A 17,054-nucleotide genomic window follows, 5' to 3' on the forward strand; every position below is an offset into this window, starting at 1 on the left:
TATGGGGGTGCATTAGTGCCCAAGGCATGGGTAACTTACACATCTGTGAAGGCACCATTAATGCTGAAAGGTACATACAGGTTTTGGAACAACATATGCTGCCATCTAAGCGCCGTCTTTTTCATGGACGCCCCTGCAAGACAATGCCAAGCCACACAAACCAGAGTGTGGGTACTTTTCTGGCCCGCCTGCAGTCCAGACCTGTCTCCCATCGAAAATGTGTGGCGCATTATGAAGCGTAAAATACGACAGCGGAGACCCCGGACTGTATTACGACTGAAACTCTACATAAAACAAGAATGGGAAAGAATTCCACTTTCAAAGCTTCAACAATTAGTTTCCTCAGTTCCCAATCGTTTATTGAGTGTTGTTAAAAGAAAAGGTGATGTAACACAGTGGTGAACATGCCCTTTCCCAACTACTTTGGCACGTGTTGCAGACATGAAATTCTAAGTTAATTATTATTTGCAAAAAAAAAAAAAAGTTTATGAGTTTGAACATCAAATATCTTGTCTTTGTAGTGCATTCAACTGAATATGGGTTGAAAAGGATTTTTCAAATCATTGTATCCCATTTATATTTACATTTAACACAATTTCCCAACTCATATGGAAACGGGGTTTGTATGATGCTGTTCATGCTTCAACTCTGCAGAAAATAATAATTAACAATAATTAAACCTGCCAGCAGCATCAAACGGGCCCTCGCCCCCGTTGCACCGTGGGGTTTACGCGAGTCGGCCAGCACTTGTGGTCACGCTTGTGGTCACGTCATTCCCGATGCATTGACCCACTACCAAAAAATGTCAGGACCTCCAGAATATAACATTTTTCACCATACGTACATGACACACCGGCAAAAATATATACACAAAGTTTATATGTAACTTTAAATAATGGAGACACAGCCGCCGAGTGAAAGTTTGTTTGTTCTCTTCAAATTAAAGTTGACTTTCTTCCACCTTTTGGAGACCTGGGACCTTTTTGGGTCTTTTTATTGCCTTTGAAGATGACGTCATGCAACAGAATGTTCATTTTGAAGGTTAGCCGGATGACATTTGGCCAGGTTGTAAAGAAAATGATGTCAAATTTGCATTGTCCGTTCTTTGCGAAGTTATTTTTAGCAGGACCTACTGAGTGAGTATACATTGGGGTTCCCCGGGACCCTTTTGTCCCCCCTTAAGTATAATGGCACTTGTTTGATGTACTGTAAAACTTTCATTTCCTAACGCTTTTTTCCATTAAACCAAATTCCTCCAAGCATTTTTCTTTGAAATACATGCAAATCCTATCAGAGGTGTAATTCGACCCCTCAACCACTAGATACCGCCAGAGTAACATAAAGTGGGGGTTGGGGGGGTGTTTGGGGGGGCTGCTGGAGCCTATCTCAGCTCATATTAGACAAATAGTTGCTTTGAATCTGCCAACAACTTATATGTAATAAAAAGAATATAGTGACATAAGAGTTGTGTGGCTACAAAAATATTGTCTTTTGATCAAAAAAAGTTTATTTCTAAAGGTGATCTATAGAATTATGTGTTGAAAGTCAAATAAAAAATAATATATATGACTTACTTTTAAGAGTTTTATGGCTGGAACCCTTTCGGGTCCTCCGGGACTAAATGTTCACCACATTTGGGGGATCCCCAAGGGGTAATTGCTACAGTAGGAAGTGGATTCTATGTTAGAATAATTATGTATATATTATCACACAACTTTTATGCTTAGGGACGTTGCTATAGTTATTATCAATTGTGCTGAAATTGTAGTTTTCTTTGTCTGTGTAAAGCTGGCAATCTAAAAGATTGCAAGCCAGTCTCGTATCAGTGTCTGTGTCCAGGAACGACCTGCTGACTGCCAAGGCCGAACACCGCCGTGATGCAGACAGGGCAGACACAAGGCGATATCACGACTGTCAGCACATTTGCATTTTTGTATAATCATATATCGTGTCTAACTAGAGCTGTCGAGATTACCTCCCTTCCCTCAGCGACAGCTTCAGTGACGTAACCAGGGACCGCCCAAATAAATAGAGGAAGCACGTGGGCTGGACTTTTAGAGCGAAGTTTGGATCTGTAACTAGATTACAGTCCAAATAACGTCTCTCCTCAATTGAGCAAAATTTAGCTCTGTCTCTGCATGATTCCTTGCTTCTCGTCTGTTTAATAGATGTCATCAGTGTTTGAACCTGACAATATAGAGAGGCGGTGTCCATAATTTCCAGCAGACTGCATTGCAAAATGATTAACCCCCCTCTTCCTCTCAGGAATTTGGCCGTATCAATTCCTTGCCTACTGTACACTACACAAACACACACAAAGACACAAAGGGGGTTCAATCAATCAATCAATCAATGTTTATTTATATAGCCCTAAATCACAAGTGTCTCAAAGGGCTGCACAAGCCACAACGACATCCTCGGTACAGAGCCCACATAAGGGCAAGGAAAAACTCACCCCAATGGGACGTCGGTGTGAATGACTATGAGAAACCTTGGAGAGGACCGCATATGTGGGTAACCCCCCCCCGATAGGGGAGACCGAATGCAATGGATGTCGAGTGGGTCTGACATAATATTGTGAGAGTCCAGTCCATAGTGGATGCAACATAATAGTAAGAGTCCAGTCCATGGTGGGACCAGCAGGACACCATCCCAAGCGGAGACGAGTCAGCAGCGCAGAGATGTTCCCAACCGATGCACAGGCGAGCGGTCCACCCCGGGTCCCGACTCTGGGTTCAAGTGTAATAGCTTTTTAAGTAGAAGAAGAGGTCTTTGATTGATTGAGACTTTTATTAGTAGATTGCACAGTACAGTACATATTCCGTACAATTGACCACTAAATGGTAACACCCGAATTTTCAACTCGTTTAAGTGGGGGTCCAAGTTCATCAATTCATGGTAACGTCACGTGACATGGTGGTGTTTACATGGGGCTGATGAGGAAGCCGCTAAAAGTGCTGAGTCGGCCCTGGTCAAACATCCTCTGGTTGGCCCACAAGGTGACCCACAGCTTATCGCCCGCCTCCATTACCATCGCCATGCCATTGGTGGCGCTGCTGTGGTGGTTCTTGTTGTCATAGATGGCGAACATGTTGACTCCGTCCTTCAGCACCGCTGCGTTCAGCGAGCCCGTCTCCCCGGCGGCGCCGGTAAAGGTGATGAAGTAGAGACCTTTGACGGGTGCTGTGAAAATGCCTGCAGGGGGGAAAAGTCACGCCATGGTTAGCGCCACCGGGTGGCAGCGGCACTACAGGGGAACTCTTACCTGTGTCGCTGTCGTAGCCGCCACCCACGTTAGTCACCACCCTCTTGAAGACCACCCTGGTGTCCGTGGTTAGAGGTCCGATGTCACCGGCTTCATCCGAGTCGCTTTTCAGAGCCACGGCGAACGCCACATGCTCTGTGGGAAACACAGTCGAAGGCATGGGGCGAATGTCGTGTCACAGTCCCTACACCTCTGCAGTGCGGCACTGACCTCGGGCGGGGACGTCGGCCTGCAGCCCGACAGCGCAGCACAGCAGCAGCACAGCAACCAAGCACGAAGACGCCATCTCTGAGTGTGGCGGCGCAAAGCTCGCCCCCGCTACTTAAAGCCATTCCTTTGACCCCTGAACTCGGTTGCTGTTTGAACAGTTAAGTTTGCTGACGGGAGCAACGAGGCCAAAGGGAGAAGAAATATTATGCAAACTCGAATCAACACAAATGTTATTTCTGAAAGCTTTCACAATTCATTCAATGCTAACGCTGTTAGCTTCTAATACACACATCAACATGCTAATGCTGCTAAATGCCACGTCAACATGCTGGTTTTAAACCGGAGTCTTCCATCGATGACGGTATATATTTACTTACAGAATAACCAGGACAGTGACACTACCTGCGTTTCCATTACCCTTAGAAATGCGCAAAACCTAAATATCACAATAAGCAGAGGTGTGGACTCGAGTCACATGACTTGGACTCGAGTCAGACTCGAGTCATGAATTTGATGACTTTGGACTCGACTTGACAAAATGTAAAAAGACTTGCAACTCGACTTAGACTTTAACATCAATGACTTGTGACTTCACTTGGACTTGAGCCTTTTGAATTGACATGACTTGACATGACTTGCTACTTTCCCCAAAACCCAAAGATGAAAAAGTTATTCGGGAGCGCTCCGTATTTTTCATTGTGTACTTGTCTATCAGCGTTGCGTGTGTCAGCTGGTGTGCTGTCAGTACAACAGCCAATCAAATTAGATCTACTTTGTTTTCATCACACAGCATTCATCCAATCAAATTGCAGGACAACCAACGAAGAAGACATGTCCAAACCACACGCCAGTGAACAAAAAATGATACCTAAAATAATTTTGTTTGGGTATAAAAATTACGAGGTGGTCAACACAAAACGGTTTGCAGTATGCAACACATGCGGTTCGAAAATTACTGATGGAGAGGCAACAACTTCCAACTTCGTCCGGCATTTGAAGTTGCACAAAGAACGGTAAGTTTTGAATGTAAGATAACGTTTATTGGCTAAGTAACGTGACTTTTATTTGCTGTGTAGTTAAATCAGTGAGGCTGTAAACTCACTGCTAACGTTATAACGTTATTGCAAACACGGGAATCTGTTGCAGTTCACTACCTTATTCATACTTTTTGTTCAGTGATTTTTTTTTAAGCAGGGTTACGTTAGTCAATATATCACACGTAACGTTAGACGGCGGTCAGCAGCACCGCGTATTTTAGCCACCTAAAAAAAGACAAAAATAGTAAAATAAAGGTCAGTTAAAATGTATACTATATTATGAATATGTGTACCGTTTTAGCTAGCTTTCTGACATACTGTTGGTTGTTTACCTCAGTGGTCCCCAACCACCGGGCCGCGGCCCGGTACTGGTCCGTGGATCGATTGGTATCGGGCCGCACAAGAAATAATTTTTTTTTTTTTTTTTTTTTTTAATTAAATCAACATAAAAAACACAAGATACACTTACAAGTAGTGCACCAACCCAAAACAACGCTCTCCCCCCTTTTGTTCTGGGCATTGAACATGAAGACTCTTCCTTCACTGTTCCGAGTGGCCATGAGAGTCTTGGCAGTGCCTGCCTCAAGTGCTCCAGTGGAGCGAGTTTTCAGCCATGGTGGCATCATACTACGCCCCCATCGTGCACAAATGACTGACAGACTCTTGGCTAATTTGGTCTTTTGCAAATGCAATGCAGCATAGGGCCCTGACATATAAAAAGTACAACTTTTTTGTTATGTTCACGTATATGTCATGTTTTTTCAATGTTAACACTTTTGTACAAATAAGTACATTTGCACTTTATTTTTCAATGTGTTTGTTCTGTAAAGGAATGAGTTAATGTTTAAAATGACTGGTTAATAGTGCTATTATAAAGTGCAATGTCAGCACAATTTTCTTTCCTGCAATTCAAAATGCACTTGTTTTAATAAATAAATACAGCGTTTGAAAAGCATACACAATCTGTGTTAATATATTAGTCTGTGGTTAAAAGGACTTGAAAGGACTCGAAACTCAAAATGCAGGACTTAGGACTTGACTTGAGACTTTCCAGTCTTGACTTTGGACTTGACTCGGGGCTTGCCTGTCTTGACTCGGGACTTGACTCGGACTTGAGGGCAAAGACTTGAGACTTACTTGTGACTTGCAAAACAATGACTTGGTCCCACCTCCGACAATAAGAAACTGGTAATGGAAACACCCATATTTCGAAAAAACTCTCAAAACTAAAACAATTTTGCACTCTCACAAGGGGGTTTTTGAGATCTTTCCATTATGAAGTGTGACCAGTATGGCGAAAGCTGGGCATCGAACCAGGAACCATCAAGTTGCTGGCATGGCCATTCTACCAATGGAGCCACACCTGTCAAGGTGTGTTGTTGACGAACCCCAAGATGCAGAGAAGGCAGGCTTGGTAAAAGAAAACACGGTTTAATGTCCAAAAGTAAAAACAAAGAAAAGACACAAACCAGGAACTAGGAGCCAAACTGGAAAACAGGATCCAGCAAACAGGAACTAGGAACAAAAAACAGCACGCTGCCAACAGCTACAGGATTCAGGTAATAACGACAAAACAGGTAGGAGCTTCAACGACAAGTATTACAATGACAATAATCTAGCGCAGAGTGGAGGACAAAGCAGGTCTAAATAGCAGCTGGCTGATTGACACCAGGTGTGGTCCGGTGCCAATCAGCCACAGCTGAGGGGAAAAAGCACTCAAGGAGACAATCAGGAAATAACCAAAATAAGAGTGCTGACAGGAAACAAAGACAAACGCAGAGGAAAAACTAAGACATAGTCAAACTGTCAGGGACAAGCCTGACAGTAGCCCCCCTTCCCATAACGGATACCAGACGTTCTAGAACCCCCCCCCCCCCAAAAAAACCAGTCCAAAGTTACGGGAGGGTGAAGGGAGGACAAGGAGGTGGGCCGCCAGGCCAAGTGTCCCCGCAACCAGCGGGGAAGAGTCAGGTGGCGACGGCGAGTTGAACGCCGCTGCAATTGGCGAGGCGGTCGCCCATGAAACGACCACATCCGTGGCCGACGAGAGGTTGCTGGTGCCCTCTGCTGGCCCACCGGAGACGATGGTGGCGCCCTCTGCTGGCCCACCGGAGACGATGGTGGCGCCCTCTGCTGGCCCACCGGAGACGATGGTGGCGCCGTCTGCTGGCCCACCGGAGACGATGGTGGCGCCGTCTGTTGCACACCCACCGGAGACGATGGTGCCGCCGTCTGTTGCAGACCCACCGGAGATGATGGTGGCGCTGTCTGTTGCAGACCCACCGGAGACGATGGTGGCGCCGTCTGCTGCAGACCCACCGGAGAGGATGGTGGCGCCGTCTGTTGCAGACCCACCGGAGAGGATGGTGGCGCCGTCTGTTGCAGACCCACCGGAGAGGATGATGGCACCGTCTGTTGCAGACCCACCGGAGATGATGGCGCCGTCTGTTGCAGACCCACCGGAGATGATAGCGCCGTCTGTTGCAGACCCACCGGAGATGATGACGCCGTAGGTTGCAGACCCACTGGAGATGATGGCGCCGTAGATTGCAGACCCACCGGAGATGATGGCGGCGTCTGTTGTAGACCCACTGGAGATGATGGCGCCGTCTGTTGCAAACCCACCGGAGATGATGGCGCCGTCTGTTGCAGACCCACCGGAGATGATGGCGCCGTCTGTTGCAGTCCCACCGGAGATGATGGCGCCGTCTGTTGCAGACCCATCGGAGATGATGGCGCCGTAGGTTGCAGACCCACCGGAGATGATGGCGCCGTAGATTGCAGACCCACCGGAGATGATGGCGGCGTCTGTTGTAGACCCCTTTTCCCGGCAAAACTCGAACACCCACTTCCTATTAACAACGTCACTTCCCTATCTCTCCCGGAAGTCCCGCCCCCCAGCCACAGTCATTGACTAACACCCCGTAGCCAGCCGCTACAGTATTAACATGCCGGCTGGAATAAACACACGCTGAGAAATAGCTCCGTGCCTGCCTACTTTATGGGTTATAGATAAACCTATGGATAACTGAGACATATATAATAGTCTCCTTTTCAGGTGAGAGACGACGCTAAAGGCAGTGCCTTTAAGGCACGCCCCCAATATAGTTGTCCGGCTGGAAATCGGGAGATTTTCGGGAGAATGGTTGTCCCGGGAGATTTTCGGGAGAGGCACTGAAATTAGGGAGTCTCCCGGAAAATTCGGGAGGGTTGACAAGTATGCTTTCAAGTCTTTTGGGTTATGTTTCAAGTCGTTTGGGGTATATTTCAAATCTTGTTGGGAATGTTTCAAGTCTTTTGGGATGGGTTACAAGTCTTTTGGGGTATGTATTCTAAGTGTTTTCTGGTACGTATGTTTCAAGTCTTTTGTGTTATGTGTTTCAAGTATTTTGTGGTACGTAACTTTTAAGTCTTTTGGGTTATGTTTCAAGTCGTTTGGGATATGTTTCAAGCCTTTTTGGGTATGTTTCAAGGCTTTTGGGGTATATTTCAAATCTTACTGGGCATGTTTCAAGTCTTTTGGGGTATGTATTCCAAGTGTTTTGTGGTACGTATGTTTCAAGTCTTTTGTGGTATGTGTTTCAAGTATTTTGTGGTACGTAACTTTTAAGTCTTTTGGGTTATGTTTCAAGTCGTTTGGGATATGTTTCAAGCCTTTTTGGGTATGTTTCCAGTCGTTTGGGGTATGTTTCAAGGCTTTTGGGGTATATTTCAAATCTTATTGGGCATGTTTCAAGTCTTTTGGGGTATGTTTCAACACTTTTGGGGTTTATTTTAAGTCTTTTATGGTATTTTACAAGTTGTTTGGGGTATGTTTCAAGTCGTTTGGGGTATGTTTGAAGTCTTTTTGGGTATGTTTCAAGTCTTTTCGGGTATGTTTCAAGTCGTTTGGAGTATGTTTCAAGGCTTTTGGGGTATATTTCAAATCTTGTTGGGTATGTTTCAACACTTTTGGGGTTTATTTCAAGTCTTTTGAGGTATATTTCAAGTCTTTTATGGTATTTTACAAGTCGTTTGAGGTATGTTTCAAGTCGTTTGGGGTATGTTTCAAGTCTTTTTGGGTATGTTTCAAGTCGTTTGGGTATGTTTCAAGTCTTTTCGGGTATGTTTCAAGTCGTTTGGGGTATGTTTCAAGACTTTTGGGGAATATTTCAAGTCTTGTTGGGTATGTTTCAAGACTTGTGGGGTATATTCCAAGTCATAACGACCCATCGGGCGCAAGGGGGAAGTGTCTTGCTCAAGGGCACAATGGACATGACTAGGATGGCGGAAGTTGGGGATCGAACCAGGAACCCTCAAGTTGCTGGCACGGCCATTCTACCAACCGAGAAATAGACAATTAAGAGTCAAAAAGTTTTCAGTTGGTTTTCGCTCTCAAACACAACCATTCCTTGATTGTTTTCTCTGGCTGTGACTTAGCAAAGTCGTGATTCAAGTTTCCCTTCGAAACAAACTCTTTCATTTCAACAACACTTTGAAAGATCAACTATTTTCCTTTGCCACCGCTTGCAGAATGACCAAGGCCTATACAGACCTAACATGCACACTGTCGGAGGCAGGTATTTACATATATCCGTATTTAAGTGTTACTTCTTTACTTTCATAATCATATTACAAAACAGCTAGTGTTTTTCTTCCAATTGTGGTCTTTTGTGTGCTAACCTTGACTATGGAATGTAAGGAGGAGAGATACTCCTTCTTTTATCTCTTCTTGTGTCCAGGTGCGGAGGACAATGGGCATGTGTTTGGGCTGGAAAGACAAGACAGCGAGGGTGGGAGGGAGAGAGACTTTATAGAATAGAAGGTTTCCATATTTTAGATCAGACCATCTTAGCTGCGCGATTGAATGTTCTATGCTGGACTGGTCTCTTTATATTTACAAAGCTTTGCAAATATATTACAAAATAACTATTCTGTCTCTGGTGGTTCTTCTACTCAGCTTTAAGTGTCGTAAAGAGCTTGGGAGCGACCAGAAACTTGAATTCCCTGGGAGGAACAACTGGTCCAAACGCAACAACACCATGGACCATGGCTACATATGCACACATACTCCAACCCCACACCATGCGTTTGCCACCACTTCACCCCACGTGGTATGACAGCAGCCCCCCTAGTGGCTGGCAGCTTCGAGCTGGATGTCTCCTCCCCCCATAGGAGCCCAGTCTGAGATCGACTTTTTTTTTACTCATCCTTACCCAGCGTCTAGCTTTTTCCCACCTTTTACGGCGCACCATTAAGTAGCGACTCATCACCGTTCTTGTTCTGTCTACTGTACGTTTATCTAATTTTGAATGAGTTTGTGGTGAAAATAAAATGTTGTTGAACTTGTGCAATGACAGTTAAGAGCATGCCATACCATACCATACTTTGTATGATCAGAAATGCTTAAAATGTGTCCAAACTCTCAGTCTTGTTTCTGGACGACCACTAAGCAAGCATTTTAGCTACTTAGCCTTTGGCTTGTGGCACCTTGACTTTGAGGATTTTATGAACGAAGGGGGCTTGTTCCGCAGCAAGTCTTTGATCGTGATGAGACCGAAAAATATTTTTTTATTACAGCGAAGGGGAAGGCACTACCGGGACACAAGCCGATGAAGGATCGCCTCACACTGCTTGTTTGTGCTAACGCTAGCGGTGACTACGTGAAGCCACTGCTTGTTTGTCACTCAGAAACTCCAAACACTACAAATATTCCCAGACTCAAGGTCAGATTATTTTACTTTTTTTGTTTTTTGGTTCTGGAGCGCAAAAACGAGACTTGAAGAATCAACTAAGTGTGTGGATCGAGGTTCCACTGATAGACTGATCTGCTATAATAAAAGAGGCTGCAGCCTATCCCATCAATCAATCCCAAAGTATTTATATCACCCATAATCGCAGGTGACTCAAAGGGCTTCATAAACCACAACGACATCACCTGATCTGAACCCACATACCAGTGGACTTTGGGTGAGAGGCGGCGTACACGTCTGGTCAGCAGCCAATCAGAGGACAGCTGTGACAGACAGATCATCAAATATTTGGACTGACAGAATTCGGATTGAGCTTTGCTCATATTTCATAATCAGCGGGCGTCCAGTGTCTCCTCTAACCCGAGTGTTTGACTAGACAGTGGGGGCGGAGCCTGACCGAGACACAGACGATATACTGTGTACAGAGTGTGTGTGTGTGTGTGTGTGTGTGTGTGTGTGTGTGTGTGTGTGTGTGTGTGTGTGTGTGTGTGTGTGTGTGTTGGTGGGGTGGGGTGTATTAGGAAGGTTGAAAAAATTAGTTTAAATAGTTACCTTTGAGGTAATGTTGGTATGCTGTTCCCTTTTGTGGGGTTATGTTTTTTGAAAGAGTTTCACCTATAGAAGTGAAGTAAATGTTCAAACTGGTGGCAAGATCAACATCAGTGGGATAGTCATTTTCATTTAGTTTAATTTTGGTGTCAGGAAGGACAGAGTTTTTTTTTTTAACCCCGGCTGAGCACATCATTAAATACTTTCCAACATTGCTTTTTGATCACCACAAGAAGCCTTAAAGGCCTACTGAAATGCGGGTTTCTTATTTAAACGGGGATAGCAGGTCCATTCTATGTGTCATACTTGATCATTTTGCGATATTGCCATATTTTTGCTGAAAGGATTTAGTAGAGAACATCGACGATAAAGTTCGCAACTTTTGGTCGCTGATAAAAAAGTCTTGCCTGTACCGGAAGTAGCAGACGAGTAGCGTGACGTCACAGGTTGTGGAGCTCCTCACATCCGCACATTGTTTACAATCATGGCCACCAGCAGCGAGAGCGATTCGGACCGAGAAAGCGACGATTTCCCCATTAATTTGAGCGAGGATGAAAGATTTGTGGATGAGGAAAGTGAGAGTGAAGGACTAGAGGGCAGTGGGAGCGATTCAGATAGGGAAGATGCTGTGAGAGGCGGGTGGGACCTGATATTCAGCTGGGAATGACTAAAACAGTAAATAAACACAAGACATATATATACTCTATTAGCCACAACACAACCAGGCTTATATTTAATATGCCACAAATTAATCCCGCATAACAAACACCTCCCCCCTCCCGTCCATATAACAACTCAAACACCTGCACAACACACTCAATCCCACAGCCCAAAGTACCGTTCACCTCCCCAAAGTTCATACAGCACATATATTTCCCCAAAGTCCCCAAAGTTACGTACGTGACATGCACATAGCGGCACGCACGTACGGGCAAGCGATCAAAGGTTTGGAAGCGTACTCACGGTACCGCGTCTGCGTATCCAACTCAAAGTCCTCCTGGTAAGAGTCTCTGTTGTCCCAGTTCTCCACAGGCCAATGGTAAAGATTGACTGTCATCTTTCGGGAATGTAAACAATGAAACACCGGCTGTGTTTGTGTTGCTGCAGTCGGCCGCAATACACCGCTTCCCACCTACAGCTTTCTTCTTTGCTGTCTCAATTGTTCATTGAACAAATTGCAAAAGATTCACCAACACAGATGTCCAGAATACTGTGGGATTTTGCGATGAAAACAGACGACTTAATAGCTGGCCACCATGCTGTCCCAAAATGTCCTCCACAATCCGTGACGTCACGCGCAGACGTCATCATACCGAGACGTTTTCAGCAGGATATTTTGCGCGAAATTTAAAATTGCACTTTAGTAAGCTATGCCGTATTGGCATGTGTTGCAATGTTAAGATTTCATCATTGATATATAAACTATCAGACTGCATGGTCGGTAGTAGTGGGTTTCAGTAGGCCTTTAATACGATCAGTATAATAGTTTTGTTTACTTGTTCGTATGACACTGGTTAGTTTATTTTTATATTTAGTATACTTGGTTTTATTTTCCTCAGTCGGACATTTGATGTAGCATTTATAGAGATTATTTTTCTTAGTGATTGACTTCATTATGCCTTTAGTGAGCCACGCATTGTGCACTTCTATATCATTTTTGATATTCTTTTCTGGTATCTTAGTGTTAACGCTATTAGTTATTTCATTGATAAAAGCATTATAGGCCTCTTCCGGAGTTATACAGCTATAGAAAGAATCCCACGTTTTGTGCCTAAGATTTTCAGATAATCTATTTAAGTATCTTTTTGATAATACTTTTAGGGTATCTTTAAAAACTTTTGGAGTATGTTTCAATTCTATTTGGGGTATGTTTAAAGACTTCAGAGTATTTTTCAAGTCTTTCGGGGGAATGTTTTAGGTCTTTTGGGGTATGTTCCAAGCAAGACGTTTGAGGTATGTTTTTAAAGACCTTTGAAGTATGTTTCAAGTCTTATGGGATATGTTTAAATACTTTGGTGTATGTTTAAAATCTTTTGGGGTATGTTTGAATATTTTAAGTCTTTTGAGGTATGTTTAATTACTTTTTGTGTATGTTTAAATACTTTCGGAGTATGTTTAAAGTATTTTTCAAGTGTTTCGGGATATGTTTTAAGTCTTTTGGGGTATGTTTGAAGTATTTCGAAATATGTTTCAAGTATTTGAGGGTATTTTTCTAGATTTTTAGGATATTTTAAACACCTTTGGGTTATGTTGAAATACTTTTGGGGTATGTTTAAAGACTTAAAACTATGTTTCAAGTGTTTCGGGGTATGTTCAAATACTTTTGGATATGTTTCAAATCTTTTGGGGTATGTTTGAAGATTTTGGGGGTATGTTTGAAGACTTTTGGGGTATGTTTAAACACTTTTGGAGCATGTATAATTACTTTTTGTGTATGTTTAAATACATTTGGGGTATGTTTAAAGACTTCATAGTCTTTTTCAAGTGTTTTATGGTATGTTTAAAGTCTTTTAGGGTATGTGTCTAGATTTGTAGGATGTTCTAAACACTTTTGGGTTATGTTTAAATACTTTTGGGGTATGTTTAAAGACTTAAAAGTATGTTTCAAGTGTTTCGGGATATGTTTTAAGTCTTTTGGGGTATGTTTAAAGTCTTTTGCAGTATGTTTCAAGACTTAAAAGTATGTTTCAAGTGTTTCGGGGTATGTTCAAATACTTTTGGGTATGTTTCAAATCTTTTGGGGTATGTTTGAAGATCTTGGGGGTATGTTTCAAGACTTTTGGGGTATGTTTAAACACTTTTGGAGCATGTTTAATTACTTTTTGTGTATGTTTAAATACATTTGGGGGTATGTTTAAAGACTTCATAGTCTTTTTCAAGTGTTTTATGGTATGTTTTAAGTCTTTTAGGGTATGTGTCTAGATTTTTAGGATGATCTAAACACTTTTGGGTTATGTTTAAATACTTTTGTGGTATGTTTAAAGACTTAAAAGTATGTTTCAAGTGTTTCGGGATATGTTTTAAGTTTTTTGGGGTATGTTTAAAATCTTTCGCAGTATGTTTCAAGACTTAAAAGTATGTTTCAAGTGTTTCGGGGTATGTTTTAAGTCTTTTGGGGTATGTTAGAAGTATTTCGAAATATGTTTCAAGTATTTGAGGGTATGGTTCTAGATTTTTAGGATATTTTAAACACCTTTGGGTTATGTCGAAATACTTTTGGGATATGTTTAAAGACTTAAAAGTATGTTTCAAGTGTTTCGGGGTATGTTCAAATACTTTTGGGTACGTTTCAAATCTTTTGGGGTATGTTTGAAGATTTTGGGGGTATGTTTGAAGACTTTTGGGGTATGTTTAAACACTTTTGGAGCATGTTTAATTACTGTTTGTGTATGTTTAAATACATTTGGGGTATGTTTAAAGACTTCATAATCTTTTTCAAGTGTTTAATGGTATGTTTAAAGTCGTAGGGTATGTGTCTAGATTTTTAGGATGTTCTAAACACTTTTGGGTTATGTTTAAATACTTTTGGGGTATGTTTAAAGACTTAAAAGTATGTTTCAAGTGTTTCGGGATATGTTTTATGTCTTTTGGGGTATGTTTAAAGTCTTTCGCAGTATGTTTCAAGACTTAAAAGTATGTTTCAAGTGTTTCGGGGTATGTTCAAATACTTTTGGGTATGTTTCAAATCTTTTGGGGTATGTTTGAAGATTTTGGGGGTATGATTCAAGACTTTTGGGGTATGTTTACACACTTTTGGAGCATGTTTAATTACTTTTTGTGTATGTTTAAATACATTTGGGGTATGTTTAAAGACTTCATAGTCTTTTTCAAGTGTTTTATGGTATGTTTAAAGTCTTTTAGGGTATGTGTTTAGATTTTTAGGATGTTCTAAACACTTTTGGGTTATGTTTAAATACTTTTGGGGTATGTTTAAAGACTTAAAAGTATGTTTCAAGTGTTTCGGGATATGTTTTAAGTCTTTTGGGGTATGTTTAAAGTCTTTCGCAGTATGTTTCAAGACTTAAAAGTATGTTTCAAGTGTTTCAGGTTATGTTCAAATACATTTGGGTATGTTTCAAATCTTTTGGGGTATGTTTGAAGATTTTGGGGGTATGTTTGAAGACTTTTGGGGTATGTTTAAACACTTTTGGAGCATGTTTAATTACTTTTTGTGTATGTTTAAATGCATTTGGGTATATTTAAAGACTTCATAGTATTTTTCAAGTTTTTTATGGTATGTTTTAAGTCTTTTAGGGCATGTTTCTAGATCTTTAAGATATTTCTCAACACTTTTGGGTTATGTTTAAATACTTTCGGGGTATGTTTAAAGACTTAAAAGTATGTTTCAAGTGTTTCGGGATATGTTTTAAGTCTTTTGGGGTATGTTTAAAGTCTTTCGCAGTATGTTTCAAGACTTAAAAGTATGTTTCAAGTGTTTCGGGATATGTTTTAAGTATTTTGGGGTATGTTTAAAGTCTTTCGCAGTATGTTTCAAGACTTAAAAGTATGTTTCAAGTGTTTCAGGTTATGTTCAAATACATTTGGGTATGTTTCAAATCTTTTGGGGTATGTTTGAAGATTTTGGGGGTATGTTTGAAGACTTTTGGGGTATGTTTAAACACTTTTGGAGCATGTTTAATTACTTTTTGTGTATGTTTAAATGCATTTGGGTATATTTAAAGACTTCATAGTATTTTTCAAGTTTTTTATGGTATGTTTTAAGTCTTTTAGGGCATGTTTCTAGATTTTTAAGATATTTCTCAACACTTTTGGGTTATGTTTAAATACTTTCGGGGTATGTTTAAAGACTTAAAAGTATGTTTCAAGTGTTTCGGGATATGTTTTAAGTCTTTCGGGGTATGTTTAAAGACTTAAAAGTATGTTTCAAGTGTTTCGGGATATGTTTTAAGTCTTTTGGGGTATGTTTAAAGTCTTTCGCAGTATGTTTCAAGACTTAAAAGTATGTTTCAAGTGTTTCGGGGTATGTTCAAATACTTTTGGGTATGTTTCAAATCTTTTGGGGTATGTTTGAAGATCTTGGGGATATGTTTCAAGACTTTTGGGATATGTTTAAACACTTTTGGAGCATGTTTAATTACTTTTTGTGTATGCTTAAATACATTTGGGGTATGTTTAAAGACTTCATAGTATTTTTCAAGTTTTTTATGGTATGTTTTAAGTCTTTTAGGGCATGTTTCTAGATTTTTAAGATATTTCTCAACACTTTTGGGTTATGTTTAAATACTGTCGGGGTATGTTTAAAGTCTTAAAAGTATGTTTCAAGTGTTTCGGGATATGTTTTAAGTCTTTTGGGGTATGTTTAAAGTCTTTTGCAGTATGTTTCAAGACTTAAAAGTATGTTTCAAGTGTTTCGGGGTATGTTCAAATACTTTTGGGTATGTTTCAAATCTTTTGGGGTATGTTTGAAGATCTTGGGGGTATGTTTCAAGACTTTTGGGGTATGTTTAAACACTTTTGGAGCATGTTTAATTACTTTTTGTGTATGTTTAAATACATTTGGGGGTATGTTTAAAGACTTCATAGTCTTTTTCAAGTGTTTTATGGTATGTTTTAAGTCTTTTAGGGTATGTGTCTAGATTTTTAGGATGATCTAAACACTTTTGGGTTATGTTTAAATACTTTTGTGGTATGTTTAAAGACTTAAAAGTATGTTTCAAGTGTTTCAGGATATGTTTTAAGAATTTTGGGGTATGTTTAAAGTCTTTCGCAGTATTTTTCAAGACTTAAAAGTATGTTTCAAGTGTTTCGGGGTATGTTCAAATACTTTTGGGTATGTTTCAAATCTTTTGGGGTATGTTTGAAGATTTTGGGGGTATGTTTCAAGACTTTTGGGGTATGTTTAAAAACTTTTGGAGCATGTTCAAATACTTTTGGGTATGTTTCAAATCTTTTGGGGTATGTTTGAAGATTTTGGGGGTATGTTTGAAGATTTTGGGGGTATGTCTTAAGACTTTTGGGGTATGTTTAAAAACTTTTGGAGCATGTTTTAAGACTTTTGAGGTATGTTTAATTACTTTTTGTGTATCTTTAAATACATTTGGGGTATGTTTAAAGACTTCAGAGTATGTTTCAAGTGTTTTGGGGTATGTTTTAAGTCTTTTGGGGTATGTTTCAAGTCTTTCGAAGTATGTTTCTAGATTTTTAGGATATTCTAAACACTTTTGGGTCATGTTTAAATATTTTTGGGATATGTTTAAAGACTTAAATGTCTGTTTCAAGTGTGTCAGGGTATGTTTTAAG

General features: G+C 40.9%; 1 protein-coding gene across 1 annotated transcript; it reads right to left on the reverse strand.

Annotated features, from left to right (window-relative positions):
• Positions 1-2,771: 2,771 nt before the first annotated feature.
• LOC133613147 (complement C1q tumor necrosis factor-related protein 3-like) lies at positions 2,772-3,635 on the reverse strand. Its single transcript, XM_061970542.2, has 3 exons — positions 3,476-3,635; positions 3,266-3,400; positions 2,772-3,195 (listed from the first exon to the last, which is right to left on the reverse strand). Exons 1-3 carry the CDS (start codon positions 3,549-3,551, stop codon positions 2,924-2,926), a joined length of 483 nt encoding a protein of 160 aa, XP_061826526.2. The 5' UTR covers positions 3,552-3,635; the 3' UTR covers positions 2,772-2,923.
• Between the last annotated feature and the right edge of the window lie 13,419 nt (positions 3,636-17,054).

This window comes from Nerophis lumbriciformis, linkage group LG13 (genome assembly GCF_033978685.3).
Source record: "Nerophis lumbriciformis linkage group LG13, RoL_Nlum_v2.1, whole genome shotgun sequence".
Lineage (NCBI taxonomy): Eukaryota > Metazoa > Chordata > Actinopteri > Syngnathiformes > Syngnathidae > Nerophis > Nerophis lumbriciformis.

What these genes read in the sequence shown, in the direction of transcription:
- LOC133613147 (XM_061970542.2), bottom strand. Translation starts at nt 3,551, where the DNA reads ATGGCGTCTTCGTGCTTGGTTGCTGTGCTGCTGCTGTGCTGCGCTGTC. An exon ending in GGCCGACGTCCCCGCCCGAG is followed by an intron (nt 3,401 to 3,475) that starts GTCAGTGCCGCA and finishes TGTTTCCCACAG; the next exon opens with AGCATGTGGCGTTCGCCGTG. An exon ending in CGGCTACGACAGCGACACAG is followed by an intron (nt 3,196 to 3,265) that starts GTAAGAGTTCCC and finishes TCCCCCCTGCAG; the next exon opens with GCATTTTCACAGCACCCGTC.